The sequence below is a fragment of the Ambystoma mexicanum genome, chromosome 4q (assembly GCF_040938575.1).
Source record: "Ambystoma mexicanum isolate Mex_15411 chromosome 4q, UKY_AmexF1_1, whole genome shotgun sequence".
Lineage (NCBI taxonomy): Eukaryota > Metazoa > Chordata > Amphibia > Caudata > Ambystomatidae > Ambystoma > Ambystoma mexicanum.
In genome coordinates, this window is record NC_090928.1 from 1,266,753,187 (window position 1) to 1,266,771,510 (window position 18,324).

General features: G+C 48.7%; 1 protein-coding gene across 3 annotated transcripts in view; it reads right to left on the bottom strand.

Annotated features, from left to right (window-relative positions):
* Positions 1–18,324, bottom strand: part of CUL9 (cullin 9) — a 1,917,728-nt gene that overhangs the window by 959,811 nt on the left and 939,593 nt on the right. For all 3 annotated transcript variants that reach the window (XM_069608881.1, XM_069608880.1, XM_069608879.1), the window contains exon 21: positions 8,929–9,114. In XM_069608881.1, coding sequence (XP_069464982.1) covers positions 8,929–9,114 — 186 coding nt within the window. The remainder of the gene's footprint in view (positions 1–8,928; positions 9,115–18,324) is intronic.

Below are 18,324 nucleotides of genomic sequence, written 5' to 3' on the forward strand. Positions count from 1 at the left end.
CTCTGCCGGAAAGGAAGACAGTAGCCGTGGGTTATGATCTCCAGAACCCACACATCTGAAGTAATGGCGCGCCACTCTGCAAGATGCTGCGCCAGCCTTCCCCCAACCGGCGAACCATGTGTCACGCTCACCTGATTCCCACGGAGGCGCAGGTCTGGCTTCGAGTGCTGATGCTTCTTCTATGGTGAAGCGCAGGACTCTGAAGATGGACTCACTGGCTCGCAGGAATATTCCCCTGTGCGTGAAAAGGGAGTATTACCTACTGACGGAATAATGCTCAAGCCTCCCACTCCCTTCCAACCCTCCACGATACCCTTCCTCGATTCCCCGTGAAGTCTCACCTTAGGGTCTGGAAGGATGAGTTCTCCATCCTGCTTCTGATGCAGGGGCGCGTTGAAACCCAGTTACCTCACTGGATTGAGGTTTGATGGGAGTTCAAATAAGCTTGACTATTCAGGTAAGGCGCTGTAAGAGTTCTGTAGCAAGTTCAAAAGTTCAAGCTTAATAATAATGTTCATTGTCTTATTGCAGCAAGCGCTAACGCTTATGTCTTTTTTTAGGGGCCGGGGTTCAGAATGCCGGTGATATGGCGCCGACCCGAAGTGAAACGTGCAGTTCCAGGAAATGACAGGTAAGTTCTGGATGAGCGTTCGGGTAATGTCTTTGCATTCGCTCATTCAATGTCTGTCTTTTTTCCCCATAGGGGCCGGGGTCCGGAATGCCAGGAAGCGGCAGGACCCGAAATGAAATGGGAATGACCCAACAGGTAAGTCTTAGAAGGAAACTGAGCTTTTCCTATTCCCTTCCTTCTCTCACCTTGTGTTCTTGTCTTTTTCTCTCTAGGCTCTGGGAAGTGGCTGCGGATTCGGATGATCGCTGCTGAAGATGGAGGTGCCCAGGAAAGGTGAGTGAAATGCAGCGCTGCAGCGATCGGAGCGAAATGCTTTTAAAATGATGTCTTCCCTTTCAGGATCGTCGGTGTGAAGTCTCCGTGATGCAGCTTTAGCAGGTAAGGTCTTCTTTCTCTCCAATTCTCTCTTAGCAGGTGACCCAGGATGCTGACAGGCGTGGCTGAAGTCCAGATGCAGGAGCTGACACGGTGAGCGTCCAGCTGCGAGGAGCAGAACAACGTGAAGCGTGAGTTGCTGATCGGGCGTGGTTTAAATAGCTTTGGAAGAAGTTCCAGGTATGTATCCTTCCCCGACCACACCCAGGGGAAAGTAGGTCCACAGGTAAAGTAGTTCCATTCAGGCCTCAAGAGGGCCTGGATGTAGCAGCATGGTCTGCATCAGGTAAGTGCACCTTAAAACACTTGAACACATGTCTAGCTTTATGAGCCTGGCGCCTAAGGCGCCAGGACAGGGGTCCAAAATGAGCCTGGCGCCTAAGGCGCCAGGACTGTGTCCAAAGGGCCCCAGCTTGGGCCAGCTGGCACTTCCCTGGGGGAAATGATGCCTGACTCTGGGGTTGCTGGGTCGGACCTGGCTCCTTGGAGGTAGGCATCATGACACCATGGGACATGGCCTCATGACTGAGCTGAAGCGGCTGCGGCGTTGCCCGAGGGCAAAGAGGCAACAGCCCGAGCGGCCTTGGCACCTCGAGTACCTTGTTTTCCACCTCTGACACGCCTATGGTGGCCCCTTTGACTGGCAGCTCCTATCGCTTTACCAAAGGACGAGTAACAACGAAAGGAACCTCCCCTCCATTGCTGTCCCCTAGGATGAAAAGGCGGAGGTTGGCGAACTGCAGCGCCCAACGACTTCGCTGCAGCTTTGGAGGTCTGCAACCTCTCAAGGCTCTCGTCAGCCTTGCTGCCAAAAAGATGTTCCCCGTCAAAGGGCATGTTGAGGAGCCGGGCCTGCACATCAGGAGAAAATCCTGACTTCCGCAACCACGCAAACATGCGTATCACGGTGCTCGCCGCCATGGACCGGCTGACGCAATCTGCAATGTCCAAACCCGACTGAACGGCCTCACACATGGCGTCCTTACCATCCTGGACCATGGCAAGGAAACCATCCCGTTCATCCCCTTCGGGAATATGTTCAGCCGCTAAGGAAACGCAGTTCCAGAGAGTGTGTGAAACGTGACCAGGCGGCCAACTCCGTATGTGCCTTAAGCGCCATACCCCCTGAATAAAACACTTTCTTCGCCCAGCCGTCAAAACGCTTGTCGTCCCCATCATGAGGGATGGTAGGATACGACGCCTGCTTTGCCGGGGCCGTAGCCCCCTGCACCACCAAACTCTCCGGAGTGGGGTGCTGGGTCAAGTAGCGGGGGTCGCTACTAGCTGGGCGGTATTTTCACGGCAAAGACTTGCCCACTGCCGGGAGACTCTCCGGAGCAGTCCAAGCCGCCGCCACCCTCCTCTGTGGAGCCATATGGAATGGCAGTATCGGGTCAGTTGGTGGACCTTGATCGAGGATATCCGTAAGGTCATCCTGAAGGAAATCCCCTGGGGGAGCAGACTATCCCAAGTACTCGGTGACCCTGGACATAAGGCGCTGGTACGAGGAGTCGGCATGAGTGCCAGGCTCAGGCCTATAAAACACCACCTCCGGAGAGGTGTCCAGCCCACTGGCATCGTGCAGGGATTGCTGCAGGTCTTCAATTTGGCTATGGCCCGAGAAAATCTCGTCCGGTACCGTATCCAAAACCATGCCATTATCAGAGCCCTCATCCACCTCCGAAATAAACTCAAGCTGGCGGAAAGAAGGCACAGAATGCGGAACAAAGCCATGCTTGGCCTTTGCCAGAGCCTTTCTAGGCGGTTCTACCGAGCCCTGGGGAACCCCCGTCGAAACAGCCTTGAAAGGCGTCGAGTGAATCGGCGTTGACGCCGAGAAAGAACAGGAACTCCAAAGAGTCGAGCGTGCCGAGATCTCCGAAGCGAACATGTTCACGGAAAAAAACGGAACTGAGGCTACGGGCGTCGTGCGTCCTACTTATAACATCCAGTGAGGTCGGCCGTTGGAGGAGGTCCTCAAGGGCGGCGTATCGACGTCATCGACGCAGACGATTTTCCAAAGCAGCACAGCTACTGTCATAGGTATGGAATACGTCGGAGGACCCAATCCCCTCGAATTTAATGTACTGAGGGGCTTGGCAGTAGAGACACTTCTGGACAATTGTGAGGGCTATAAAACAGATTCTGACTTCCACGAGGAGCCAATTCAGCTCCCTCCTGTGTGCCAATATGGGTTTGTGCCGGGTTATGTTCTTCACTATCCGGACTGCGTCATTTTGCATCACTTGGAGCTTTCTTAGGCAGCCCTTGTTTTCCCCAACCAATAGGGCGCTCCAATAATCAATTCTCTGCATTATAACCGCACAGACAGGCGTGTAACAGTTGGTTTCCGAAACATATGGCTTCACCAATCTCAACAATCTTGACTATGACTATATTAATATGGGTCGACATACTCGGGGATGGTTCCAGAGTTATGCCCTGGGCTTTTAATTTGCTAGAAGCTTTGATGTGGTAATTGTCAATATCAAAGCCAACATATTGGGCCCGCACAGTCCTGCGAAGAACCATAGATCAGGAGCTCAGTTTTAGCTCTGTTCAAGCACATCCCATTAAATGTCATCCAATTCTGGATAGCACCATGAACTGCGGAGATTCTTTCTGCCTCTTTTTCATAGTTGTCCGCATAAGTGGTGTAACGTATGCCAAGGGTTTCCAGGAGATCACATAGTGAACGGCAGAACACATTGAACAGAACGGGAGAGATGCAAGCCCCCTGCAGGACTCCACACTCCAGTGTTTCCAACCCGGAAAGCACATTTCCCCAAACAATCCTAGCTCTTCGATTACTGAGGAAAGATCTAAGCCAACAAATTGCATCCTTAGAGCAGTTGCCCAAACGGCTCGGTTGTTGCAAAAGTTTTTCGTAGTCCACGAGATCCAAGGCTGCTGATAAATCCAGGACCATCAGCAGCCCCAAATTACTTCTATCCACGAACTTTACCATTGCGGTTTGAAGGTCTAGAAGAGCGCTTTCTGTACCATGAAATGCTCTGAGCCCTGACTGACTATAATGTAGAAAAAACGGTACATAAGTTATAGGCCTATAGTTTGTATATACGTTATGGTCTAAGCCAGGCTTTTTAATGAGCAGTGTTACCGATACATTATTTTTCAGAATGTCTGGTACTTCAGTCCTATTAAAAGAGGCATTTACAAAGCGAGTCAAAAAAGGTGCAAATAGTTCGCTATTATCCAGGACAATTTTAGATGGGAGTATTTCACCATAGCATGTAGTAGGTCTCATGTTCTTCAAGGTTGCTATCATTGTAGCGAGAGAGACAGATTCAAATATGTTTAACCTGATGGGTTGTCATTTCTGTACTCTCTGCTGTAGCCACATGGGTAGGTGTATTTAAGTTACTTCTGATGTTGTCCTGTGCTATTTCAATTTTTTGGGAAAATGCCTGCTGGATAGCTTCACAGTCCTTTGTCTGTGGAGAGAAGATGTCCAATAAAGCCTTCGGCTTCTCGAGGTCTCTCGGGATTTTTAAGAGTTTTTTACGATCATTTTTGGCATTGGCTATTTCGTTGTCTTAGTAACCTTTCTTTGCAATAGAGTTTTTCGAGGGATTTTCAGGCAGTTTAATTTTCCATTGTCTGCTCTTTTACCCAATATTCTCATGTCCATTGCAAGACAGATTGCTCTGTTAGCCGTGCCGATGTGGCCTACCATAGCCTCCATAATGTCCCGTACCACGAGTTTCGCCTCAGCTAAGCCTGCTTTGAATGAGGCTTGCTTGTCCTTCGGGATGTCAGGCAGGAAGTCTGTGATGTCCCTCCACAGGCGTTGATTAGCCACAGACAGGATGGCGTCTGCGCTGGCCTGCCTGAAGTGTAGACCAGCATTAGATTAGACCTTCTTGGCGTATGATTCAAGAGTCTTCTGTTCCTTGTTCAAGAGGGCTGCCGTGGCAGTACTAGACGAGGACACCTGTGGCTTGGCATACATGGATGCTGCAGCGATAACAGATGAGGTTGCGGGTGTGTCGAGAGTAGCATGCTGTCCCCCTCTGCCTGTCTGAACTCAGCATCCAGCTTTTTGTTAACGGGTTGCGTGGAGTGAGGCTTGAGCCAACCCTTCTTGGCAAGGCCAGCGCGCATCCTTCTGTAGGGGGAAGCCAGACCTTGCCTCCGCCCTGATGCTTAGGACCTCAGCCAGAACTCCTGCCTCAGGAAGCTCCGTCTGGGTTGGGGAACGCCGATGTATTCTGGCAGGCCAGAAATCCTGTCATGGAAGGCTTTTACTGAGGAAGGTGTGTCCTGCACCTCCTCGTCTGTGTCCTGCTGGTCATCTGCCCCGGGAGGGGTGACGCCAGCATCCTTTGGAGGTGCTTCCGGTGTGTGGGTTTGCACCTGCACCGGGGCTACTGGAGCCTCAGGAAAGGGCTGCTGCAGAGGCATAGCAGTAGACGGGAGCCTGGGCAGTGTTGTGGTGGGCTGCGCGAGCAAAGCCAAAGGAAACATATCCTTGATAATGCCCCTGAGAATGTAGCCCGTTTCTGGACACGCAGTAGAGACATGAATTTGTCGAGAATCATGTCCTCACAGGCTGGCTGAGCGCGACCGCTTGTTGCCCCCCCCTCCCCCAGCCTTTGCCCGTACATGGGGTCACTGTGCCTGGAACCCGAGACGGTGGAGTATGACGCAGTCCAGGTGACAGGCGCCATTGGTACCCAGTCTGCCCTTGGAGTAAAGCTTCTCCTTTGTTGATCGCCTAGCTCGCGGGCCGCCACACCGTCCTGTGTGGGTTCCCGCCTTTGAGGACCGAGAGTGGCCATCTTATCTCCTACCGCTGCCATTTTGTCCGTCCCTTGAGCACGTGAACCTGTAGCTGGCGTGTTCCTGGGCTCGGCCTGCATGCCTGTCTGTACCGATTCTGCCCCGCCCTGCACCTCAGTTGTACACCCGGGTAGGCTGTGCGCCTTCAGCCTCCCGGACAGTAGTGCTGACCGTGTGTATAGGTGTCCCCTGGAGTAAGGACACAGTATCCGGCAAGCCCCCTTAGGAAGAGTTCCGGTAGTGGTAGAGCTCACAGGCTCATCAGCTCTGGAACCGGTAGGGCACTTGTACCCCTCGGATGTGAGGTTGGTAGCTGCGTGAGCCTCAGTGCTCCATGAGCTGGTGCGAGGGCCGATTGAATGCTCCCTCCAGAGGGCTTCCCCCGGAAGGAGTCGCCTCTGCGGGGTTCTTTGGAAAATAACGCACCTACCTTCTTTGTCTTCCTCCGGATGTAGTCCTTGATGTTCTGTGCAAAAGTATCCAGCGCGAGAGCCAGTGTTTAAGCGTGAAAGCGTTGCACACGGATAACCAGTTCCAACCAGTTCCATCCATGGTCTTCACCAAGGCACCGGAGAAAGGCACCGGAGAAAGAGTGAGTGCGTCTGCTGTGGGGGAGGAACCGTCGCACAACGGGCTCCTGCTTAAGCCTGTCGAAGCCGGCATGCGCTGGGGACAAACACGGGCACCGGTGGGCAGTGTTCCCAAATCTGCAAAAGAAAAAGAAAAGCCTTTGGGGAAAGCGTGTGGAATTACGAGGCTTGAGGCCCTCACCTAGGAGCGCTGGAGGTAGCGGTCCGTTCCCATTGGCGCGGAAAAGGGAACTGGGCTGTGGCGCGGGGTTAAAGGAGCCCGCACTCCCGGGACCGTGCCCCAGGCACCTGTAAATTTAAAGGGGAAATTTATTTTTCTGGTGGAAAAGAGGTTGCATTCCCGTCCCTCGCAAGGGATGCCCATACAGGATGGAGGAAAGGGGACGGGACACAGGAGTATCTTTATTACATTACATCTCTGCCACAACCTCCTCCTTATGGCACTATGCTTTTGCAGGTCATGTAATCTGGTTTTTTAGAAGCAATTGGTAAAAACTACCTCTGTAAAAAAAATTGCACTTATTTCCTCTACAGTGATGTCAGGTTGACCAGGCACTGATCTGATTACAAGTGGTACAGGCACTCAAAAATTGTAGGTTGGTTGAGACAAGCAAGGGATAGATTATAGAAGAGCAGCACTGGATCGATAAAGACAGTGGGGACCCAGAACACACCAGGAAAAGGGGGCGGAGGAGCGTAGGAGTAAGAGTCTCAAGAACACACTGGAACAATATACTTCGACATTATAGAAAACACACACATTTGAAAGACCATTATTCCTCATCACCACAATCAGCAGCAAAACATTTCAGTAGCAGAATAAAGTGCATTTTTACAATCCTGTTCAGTGAAAACATTTCAGCCACACTAACATTCTGATGTTAAAAGCCTCCGAAATGTCAACATAGCTTACTGTGACAGGTTCAGGGACCTAACCCTGTCTAGAGGGGATGGAGACCCGTCTCAACCTGGGGCAGAAGTACCAGAGTACCTGCCAGACCCAGTCCTGCCCCAGAACTTGGGGGGCGTCCAGTCCCTGCCTCCTTCTGCCTGGCTAAACTATTTTTACTTATAATTGTACTCTAACTGCTCTTATTATGTGCTGGCTAGTGTGCTTCCTCTTTTTCCCTAGAAGCACAGGTACAAGACAAGGCTTCCTAGCAGTAAAGACACAAATCTGAAGATCAACACATGCAGCGACACGCAGAACTGCATGCTTATCAAACCAACAATCCAGACGCTCCACTCGAACCGTGAAATTGACTATGTTTTTAGCAAGCTGCCATCACCAAACGCTGGCGTACTCGTGTATGAAAAGGGGGCGGGGCCAAAACCAGTTGCAGGTCCTCTGAGGCCTGTAACCCGGCCAATGGAGAACGGGACGCTAGCAGCTGGCCCAAAGAACAAGCTGCAGGGGAGAACAAATGGAATGTGAATGGGAGGGTAAAAAGGAGCAGAAAGATCAAGTCAGTAAGAGTTATTTGGGTGAGGTCAAGGGAGGAGAAAGTGGATTAAGAGACCAAGCGCAGGAAGGAAGTTATGGTGGAGAATGGAGGAACATTACAAAGAGCGTGTTCAAAGTAAGGTATTGGTTGATGTGAGATAGTGGTACTTGGGTACTAGAGTGCGTGTAAGGTGAGAGATTAAGGCAAGAGGGCAGTGGTGTGATTGATAGTGATTGGGAAAGGTGAACTGGGAAAGTGAAAAGAGGGTGGCTGTTGGAGAAGGTAGTGGGATGAGAGAGGAGTGGGAGGGTACAGGAGCAGTACGGACTAGAGTAGAGGCTAAAACAAGAAGTAGAGGAAAGAGAGAACATGGGAGGGAGAGAAAAGACTGTGGGAGGAAGAGCAGGTAGGAAAGTAGGAGGAAGGAAGGAGAGAAATACGAGGGCGTGAGAGCTAAGGGCAAGTGGAACCTGGGCATTTGGAAAGCACCTGTCCCATTGTTATTCTTGTGGGAAACCTGGATAGGATCCACTTAGAAAATCCCAGAGGGAAACTACTAGATAAGGTGTTTGGCTAGTTGTGATGGCCAAAAGGCAGTCAGCTGGTGGATTGTAGTGGTTACCGATCTTTAATGACCATTTTGGGATTAAGGGACACAGAAACTAGTGAGGGAAAAGTCCACAGGAGACTAGGTAGAGAAAGAGGTAGGGACGGCCTAGCTGGTGCTTTCTTGAGGCCACATGTAACACTGCTCAGGACTTGCATTGGTAACTAAAATTAACGATTGCATCATCTCAAAACATCTGTGCTATCTAGGATCAGATGGCTTTTATTATGAGGCTATTGGCAATAATAATATAAATGGATCTTATGTAAATATTATACTGCAATCTGTTATATGATACACAAGTACGGAGACTGCAAATGTATCCATGGAAAGGCCCATCACTACAAAGTACAATAACTCTGCCAAATGTTTATATAATGAAATCCAAATCGTGCATGCAGAGAACCATTTCATAATCCTAAGGTGGCCCCTTGCAGGTCTCACCCAACCACACAGTCACAGGAGAATGTAACTTACTAGCTTTCGTTGGTGGCTTAAGCTCTTCTGTCTCCGGGTTGTTGGTGTCCACGTGCACAAGGAGATGGCTCAGTCTACGTACACGAGAGTTGAAGATAGTGGCTCGACTTTTGGCATGTCGAGAGGTCTCTGAGTTTTCAAGGTACTCACTGAGTAGCCAACATAGGGGGCTCAATCCAGTGGCATCTGAAATACAATAGGACAATTATGATCAGGTTGGTCTGCTGACTGAAGGTTCCCAACTAGAATTGATATGATTGTGGACATTTGCAAAGCATAGAAGAGTGCTGATGAACTAGCCTTGAAGCTCGCAAGAGCTCTGCAAACTCTGTGATGGGACAGTTTGCCAACTAGCATAAATCCATTAGACAACACAATTTGCTCTGAAGAGGCTTTTATCTTATGAATGACAAGATAGTAGGATAGTTCAGTGGGATGTTGCATCTGCTGCTGGGATGAAGTACCAAGCGGTAGGGTTGGTTCTCTTAACTGGAAGATACTTTCCACAAAGTGAATATCAGTATGCTCTAAATGTCAACATTGACAATCTCAAGAGCACAGGCGGCCATCGAAAGCATAAATTAGCTAAGCTATTCCCACACAGTTACTGACTTGTGGTTCCGTATGCAGAGTCCCATTCAGGGCATAACATATGCAAACATCGCCTTTAATTGGTCCATTGTAAGCAATGCTGTTGGAAACTTGCAGATAAAACGTAGAAATACAATGCACAATCTATACCAAATATAAAGCGACACAACAGAAAAAACAGGACAAAAGAGGGCAGGCTAGAAAGAAAAGTAGTATTCATGAAGTGCACCACTTTGCGATATGTCAGATGTTGGACACAGTAAACTGTGCTTGATAGTATGTGGAAGGCACATATTGCAGAATTTTCATTACAGACATTTGACAAATGGCATCTCCTGTCGTCTGTGGTCAAGCCCCCAGATCACTAGCCTCCTTCAAACAAGCTCGTGGTACTTTTCAAGCATCCATAACCCACTATTAGGAAGATGTCTTACAAATCTGCTGGTGTGGGCGTCAGGGTTTCGTATGAGATAATTGGGACTTACACACAGTGTGACACAGCAGGTAATAAAGTACAGCTTTTCAAAGGGGGAGGACCATGCAGTATATTACTGAAAATAGTCCTCTTTTGTACCGTTCTGCATCAAAATCCATCTGCAAATTAAAGTACTTTAAAAATAGAAAGAAACTATAAAAATCAGTAAAGTATCTCTAAAATCCCCCAAACAATGTAAGAAATCAAGTAAGGTAAGTATACAGGTAAGCAGAAATCTTAACAGTTTAGATAGTTTTACTATTGGAATGAACAGGAAAAAGTCAAAAAGGCAGAGGTGAAATGTAAGTACAAATTACTAAAGTCCATGGGGAGCTGCAGAAAAGGCAACAAGGAACCCCCACCAAAGGAGTTCCTGACCCAGGTTTGTTGACAAGAGGCCCTTGAAAGGAAGATCAGACTGCTAGAAGGAACAGAGGTGTCCAGAAGTTACAGATGTGGTGCGAGAATTTAGCTTTGACTGTGGCGCGGAGACGGCTCTGTAAGAAAAACCATGTTGTGGTGGACACATCAATGAGGAGTAAGAGTGGCAACTGTTGAGTCAGAAATCCTCTTTTTGGGTTTCCCAGGTTGACCTTGGAAATCACCTAGTCTTTCTGGAGGCTTCAGTAGTTCTGAACCTCTTTTTGCCAATTTTTCCAAGGACACACTGAGGGTTCTGCCCTTAGTAGCCCATAAGGCTACCTGGGCAGGGGTACTTTCGAAGTACCCCATTTCCTCAGCGGGTGCGTTTTCTTATCCAGAAAGTGTGTTGTCTCACAGGCTGGTGGCAGCTTTGGATTTTGATTTGGGTTGCAATACTTTGAAAATCCTTTTACTACATTGGTAACCACTTGCTGTAAGTCCGGTCACTGAGCCATGCCATGCCATGCCCTTCTTGTGTTTTACAACAGGAACAGCCACTTTGTCCATTTTGCCTATGCAAGCTCTAACGAACTGTTAGGAAACATTTTCGCTTTGCCTCCTGCCATAGACTTCTATGGGACAGCCCTCCTTTTTGATTTGTTTAGACTCCTAACCTGACTTTTTGGAGATAAGCAAACCCTTTAACTGTGCTTCTCTTGTCTTTTAGCACATGTGTATGAGGAGACTGATTAGTCTGAAAGACTGTCTCTTTTTGTGAATTTCTTGTATTGTTACAATTGCACTCATAGCCTTAAAAGTGAAGTGTGGTTAGGAAACATTGCATGCTTATACCATTTTCTATAATGGCTTTTTGGTTACTTTTACAATGTGCCTAGGATAGTTTTCCCCGGAAAGCCGGGAGGACTGGGACTGGCTCGTCACAGTACACATCTAGGTGCCTGAATGTCTGTTGCTGGGCAGTACTTGTGGCCAGTGGATATCCACGTTTGAATAGCCACTGCCTGTTTCATGCAGACTCTTCTCATTGGTGGGCTTGGGCGAGCTCAGGGTGCAAATTTTGGATAAAAATTCCCCTGCAGCCATTCGACAGATCATCATTGGAGCCAAGTCCTCTACAAAGTAGTACAGCCAGTTGATGAACTGTGGACGACCCGTACAGCTGACCAGCACCAATTCCAGTGAGTTTCTGGTAAACATTGCTCCTCTCTGCCCGATTTCAAGACGACCCTTGTTGATGCATCGACCGCTGGACCGCTGGGAATAACCAGTCTCGACCTCCTCACGAGGATCTGTGCCTTTAGAGCATTTGGAGGTGTCCAACCAGTATCTGGACTGACCAAATCTCTCCTGGGCAATCTCAACAGGCATCTCTGTTCCGAGTGCATGCTTGTAGGATCTTCAATTTGTATAACAGGATGCCTGCTTTTGCATTTTCAGCCTTCTTGCATCAACAGAAGCCATATAGTACCTGCTTCGTTGTCTGACTCTGGGAGATCACCTGTTGCCGCCTGACCGTGATGCCTCCTGTTGTAATCTTGTCTTGTCTTCTTCACATCTTAGATGCGTCTCGATTTCGCCTGCACTGCAGAAATCTGCATCTTTTCTTTGTGTGTTCACGACCGATCGAAACTAAATCCTGCATCCGAAAGTCACCTCTGCGCACACAGCCTTTGGGCAATCCCCAACCAGCACAGAAGACTGCCCTCAATGGTATAGGGAACCTCAGCAGTGGTCTCTGGAGAAATCGGAGTCAAAGTAAGTTTACATACCTGTTTCTATCCCCTCCAATGTTCTCCAAAGGATGACATGGGCTTAAAGTCATGTCCGTAAACTAATCTTTCCTAATTTTGGTCAGTGGAGGTCTGGTCAAGAATCCCTTCCTAAGACTATCCAAAGGACTGGGATTGAGAAGGTTTACTTACCTGATCTTTGCTTACCTTTTTGACTTTGTGGTTATAACCCCACGCATCTTCCAATCTCTTAATAAACCTACCTGTGACGTATTACTTTGGAACTGATGACTTTAGGTAACAAGGCCCTAAACCATCCTAAGGCCGGTCTCGTTAAGTGTTAGAGGAGTTATGCTGTGGTTATTCTAAAAGTGTCTAAGGTGAATTTCATACATAGAAGTACTTACCTCTGTTTCACTGCTTATTGAAGTATATGCGCTCTTTCTTCTCCAACTCGTGAATGTATAGACCTGTTTTATAGTAAGTGTGTGACAATGTTTGACTAGAGGCTTTACCTGTCATGGCAAGTCAGACATATGAGACATGGTTCAAAAATTGATTTTCTTAAAGAAATTTAAGAAAACCTTTAATTTTATTTCTACGAAGGGGTCGGTTATATACGAGGAGGGCGAGTAGTGGCCGGCCTCTCTTGTTCATCTCCCTGCTCCCACCTGTGAGGCTAAAAACCTCTGGGTCATCTTCGACTCCACACCCTCCTTCTCTCCTCACATCTCTCGTCTCTAAGAAGTCACACTACCAGCTGCACCTCCTCAGAGGTATTCTTCCTTTCCTCTCCTTCCCCCAGAAGCTCACTGTCTCCAGAGCTCTGGTTCTCTCTAGGCTGGACTATTGCAACAGCCTCTTTCTAAATCTGCCTGTTTCTACTCTCTGCCCTCTGCAACTCATCCAGAACTGGACTGCGAGACTCGTCTTTGGCCTCAAGCCCAGGGATCATATATCTCCAGGACTGAAATCTCTGCACTGGCACCCAGTGGCTGCGAGGATTACGTTTAAAACCCTCAGCATTGTCCACAAGGCATTCTGGGGCCTGGGGCCTCAATACCTTCAACTTTCTCTTCCTAAATATCTTCCTTCTGGTGCTCTTTGCTCATCAGCCTCCAACTCCCTCAGGGTGAGTCGCTTCTCCAAGCAACGAGTTGGTGGTAGATCTCTGTCTTCGGGTGGGGCCTCCCTCTGTAACAGCCTCCCTGCCCCCCCTAAAACTTGAGGAGAACCACCTCCGGTTCCGGAAGCACCTCAAAACCTTTCTCTCTGCCTCTGCTTTTTCTCCTCCTCTCCCCTGCTGATTTCCTGGCTGATACTGAAACTGCACTGGTTTACCTGGCCACCCTCTGACCTTGGGTCCAGGTCCCCTCCTCCGCCAGTCGCACTCCTGCACTGCCTTCCTGGCAACCCCCGCACTTGGGGACTATTTTTCTGTATCCCTACAGTCCCATTACCAGCACCTGACACCTGCACTTATCCTTGCACTTGCCTTCTTGGCCGTACCTTAGCATTGTACTATTGTTATTTATTCTATCTTCCCATGTACTGCGCTGTCCCCTCCCCTTCCCCCCCTGCACTTTCCCCTCTCCCCCTTCCCATGCACTTGCGCGATCTGAATGACACCTGGCCTAGTAGGATCGTTGTCTGTCTTCCCTCTGCCCCCCCCCCAATGCCTCGTGCCTTGAAACACTTGTGTATAGGCACGTTATACATGCCATATCATATCATGGGTGTAATTTAGAGTCATACGAGAAGCTGGCGGCACTCTAGGGAGTCAGTTGGTAAGGAGCTTGTCTGCCTGTGGATGCTGGCTGTACTGGAGGCTGATACAAGGAAGCTTGTACCTCAATAAGTATTGTTACTTCAATGTGGGGCCATGGATCCTACTTCACTACAGAATCCCTAATTGATAAAATAACAAACAGGTCCTCTTCAGGAGGTCTCGCAAATAAATACGGTCTTCTGTCCAAATCTATTCTAACCCATCTGCCTTACCACTATAAAAAGAACAGAGAATCGAAGCTTGAGCTTTGGATAGGGTTACTTCACGTTTTTGATAATTGGTGGTTGGTTTTCTGACCCCCACCAAAGAGTTCTTCCAGTATCTTTACAGTATAGGTTAGGTATCAAAGTTCCAAATCAAAATGGTCTCTCGGCTATCCTTTTTGGTTGCAACAAGGTCCTCATCAAACCAGCCCAAACAGTCTTTGATTTTTCATGTCTCCTGGGTAAATGCCCTCTGGGCCTGGATGGCTCGATAGTCACAACAGCAACAAGATTCACTCAATGGTCTTTCGGAATTGTTCATCTTCTTAGCCACCTGTAGGCTATGGGCTTGGCCAGCCCTGGTTGCTTTATCCCGTCGCTCACCCCCTCATGTGGTAACTGGTTTCTCAGCCCCAGGTGGGCAACAGACCTGTGCAGCCCTACTGCGATAGTTGCTTTGCTCACCGCTTCTCGGGTGTACTCCTCTGATGTTTGGCCTGGGCTAAGTCTTCCTTTTCTTGGTGTCTTTATTCCTTCGTGGGATGTTTGGTTTTGCAGCTCTGCAAGGGATTGTGGCTTGCTCAACATTCCTTTTCTCAGTTTCTTCACCCCTTAGTGTGATGTATTGGTCTCACAGGCCTGTGTGGGTTTGTGACTTTCTCAGCCAGTTGACCCCCTCGTGGGGTATACAATTCCTAGCCAGTATGGGCTGTGCTGGGTCCTCACCGCCCTCTGCCCGCTCTTGGTATGAGGTTGCGTACCAGTCTCCCAGTGGCAGGATCTATCCAGGGCTTCAGTGTCTCTGGCTGGCGCGGTTCCACATCTCAGTCCTGGCTTCAGTCTGCAAGGTCTTGTTTCTCTTTGTGGCTTCTCTCTTTTGGGACAAGCGGACTCTGGTTGTTGCTTTGGTGGGACGTCACCCCGCTGTTCCTGGTTTTGATTTGCTTCTTCCCCCTTCAGCGGTTCTGGGCTCTGCACACCTTACACCAAGCGACAGCATTCCGCAGGCTTTCCAAACTCTTCACCCACCATGTTAACAACATGGTTCTTCGTTCTGCTTCTTCCCGTGAAGGAGGGACTCCCTCATCTGTGCAGTCACGGAAGCCAGCGTTTCTCATGCTGTAGCTGCCTCTTTCATGCTGCTGGCCTTCAGGTGTATTTGAGTTCCTCCCAGGAAGGAAAGGGAACAGGTCATTGGTTCTGATCTTCACAAGAACGCGGTGACAAATGCGGGTTAGAAACCAATCTATTCAATGTCAAGAGGCCCTGTATATGATTACCCTGTTCAACCCCTGTGTAATCAACAAACACTGTGAATTTAGTAAAGGCATGTGGTATGGAATCCTTACTTGGTCATTCTTTGTCCCCACAGGGATGAATGGGGCAAGCCCCAGTGGGATCCGGGTTGCCCTGTCCCTTTGGGATGGCACTGCATAGCGGGCTCGCCTCCTAAATTCTGTGGCTTCCCTTGAGAAGAAGGGATGAATTCCCTGGATTCATCACACTGCTTAGTGTGCATTTTAATACCCAAATAATCCTTGTATTTATTAAACCGGTCCAGGTTGAATTATTGGTGTTCCTCTGTGTGGACTCATTGTAGTTTAGAAGACTCACAGAACTCTGGGGACTAAGCCTTGCCGCTCTGCTGCCTTACATTGATTGGGTTTGGCTTGTCCTTGGTGTCTCCCTCTTGATCATAATAGGGTGGTCTCCCAAATTCCACACCAGGGTTGATTTTGGAAATCCATCTCAACACTTACAGCTCACAAACACTTCCCTGGTTGAACATAATGCTGTTTCGGTTGGATGAGGGTATCATAGAGACCTCAATCCATTTCACAGTGTGTATGTGTGTCAGGGAAAGTGGAATTTGGCTGGCCATCACAGACTGCATGGCTGCTGTGAGGAAAGATGTTCCTTTTGCAACGTTGCATCCAGAGATTCCTATGGGACCCCTGCTCCCCAATTCCTTTTGAAACCGGTCCAGACTTTTTGGATCTAAGGAAAACCTTCTATACGTCCCTAGCCTGTTTTTCTCATTCTTATGGAGAAACTGACTAGTCCCCAAGGGTATCACCCCATTGCTGCGTGGCACAAAATACAGAAGACAAAAATACTGAATTTTTAACTGCGCATTCCAACGTAATTACATATTGGGGGGGGGGGTTAGGGTAATAAATAATGTAGGGGGAGTACTGTGGCGTGTGGTCTCCAGCCTGCATATAATTGTGTTGAAATGCCACTAAAGAACAAAAAGCAACATTTTTGTCTTTCGCATTAATCACATAGAAACATCCCCAAGAGTGTCAGTCCTGAGAAACTAGGTCTCTATTTGTGAATTCCTATACTGTTACAATTGCACACACTCTACCATGAAGTGCAGTTAGGATACTTTATATCCTTATATCTTTTCATATAATGGCTTTTTGGTTACTTTTACAATGTGCCTAAAAACAAGCTGGTGGCAGCTGTGATATTTTTACAAATTTGTACGACATTTAACTCCTGCTTTTTTGCATTTACCACAAATGGCTACTAAAAGATGGCTAAACCACACGATAGCCGCCGCACGAGTTATTTTGCCTTTTCTGTGGCCATACTGTTCTTTGTCCTTTTTAATTCAGGGAATGCCCAAACAGGGGAATCCTTTCCTGGGGAAAGATGTGGCTTTCGTGGGCAAAGGGGTGTAGTGAGTGTGTATGGCGCAGTGAAAGGGGCTGGGACTATCTAGTCCCAATCCACATCTCTGGTGACTGAACATCTGTTGGGGGCAGATGTGGTTACCAGGGGCTATCCATGACTGGATAGCCACTGGCTGCTTGAATGTTGGAGATCCTTACCATTAATGGGCTTGATCTCAGCCTGAATCTTGGACAAAAGGAGGGCTCCTGCAGCTATTTGACAGAACATCGCTGGAACCAAGCCTTCTACGAGAAGAGCAGCCTGCTGAAGACACAGGGACGACTCCTGCAGCTGAACAGCATCGACTCTAGTCTTGCCCCGGTGCAGCCCTGATGCTGTGTCCTAATCTTATGAAGGCCTTAGTAGGATCCATGCCTGCTGAGCCTTCGAAGACGCCCCTGGACCAACCGGTGGACCGACCAGCGCTTTTCAGGGCTACCTCGCTGCAGGAGTCGCTGTTCCGAGCAGAGCCTTGGAACTTTGCAGATCTTCAGCTTGTGCGACAAGCCACTTGCTCCTCCATTTACAGCCGTCTCACTCTAAGGCAAGCTATGCAGGACCTGTTCCTGTGTTTGCCGCTGGAAGAACTCCTATGGCCACCTGACCGTGGTGACCTTTGTTGAATCTGGTCTTTGTGTCCTTGAGGTGTCCCATGGCGTCTATCCCACGGTGTTCGTCCCACAGATGTCTTCACATGTCTTCGTTTGGGTCTTCAACTGGAAGCCATCTGAAACCGATTCCCAAGCACTGCCACTGACCTAAACTGAATCCTGTGAGAAAAAGTATCTCTTCTGTCTAGACGACGCTCAAGAAACGAGCCAAGGCAGAAGAATGTTCCTACAACTATGTCTGGAACATCCACAAGTGGTATCCGGAGAACGAGGGGTGTAAAGTCTACGCATCTGCTGTTGCCCCCCTTCCTGTCTTCCATAGGGTAACAAGGGTGTAAAGTCCTGAAACCAATTCAGTTTGACCTGACCTTTGGTGGTGCCTGGGTTAAGGATACCTCCCTATGCCTATCCCAGTGTGTAGGGATTGAGTGGAGTCCTGATCTGAACTTTATGTTACTTTTTATGACTCTTTATTAATGATAACCACTGGCATAGGAATTCGCTACATAAACTGACAAAGAGTGAATACTTTAGAACTGGTGACTTGTGGGTACAAGGCCCCAGACCATCTTAGGGTTGGACTTTATGAGTAGGTGATGTGAGGGACCAGAGGGCATCCTCACTTCTACTCCCCCTGGATCATCCTCTCAGGTGGCCAGGGAAAGGCAATTACTCTTGGATGCCAACCTTGGGGGTGGATATGAGAGGGATAATCACCTGGGCGGAGGGATCCTGGAGAGTGGGGAGAGGAGGTCTTCAGGTAAGGCATGGTATCCCCCTTTTCCTTATAATAATAAACCTTACCCTCCCCGTACCTTCACAGGTTGTTGCCAATTATTCCCTCTTATTTGCCCTAAGTCACACCACTCTACTACTGGTACGAGGAAGAGGTGACTAAGAGTTGTACACAGTAACACTCAAGTTACACCAC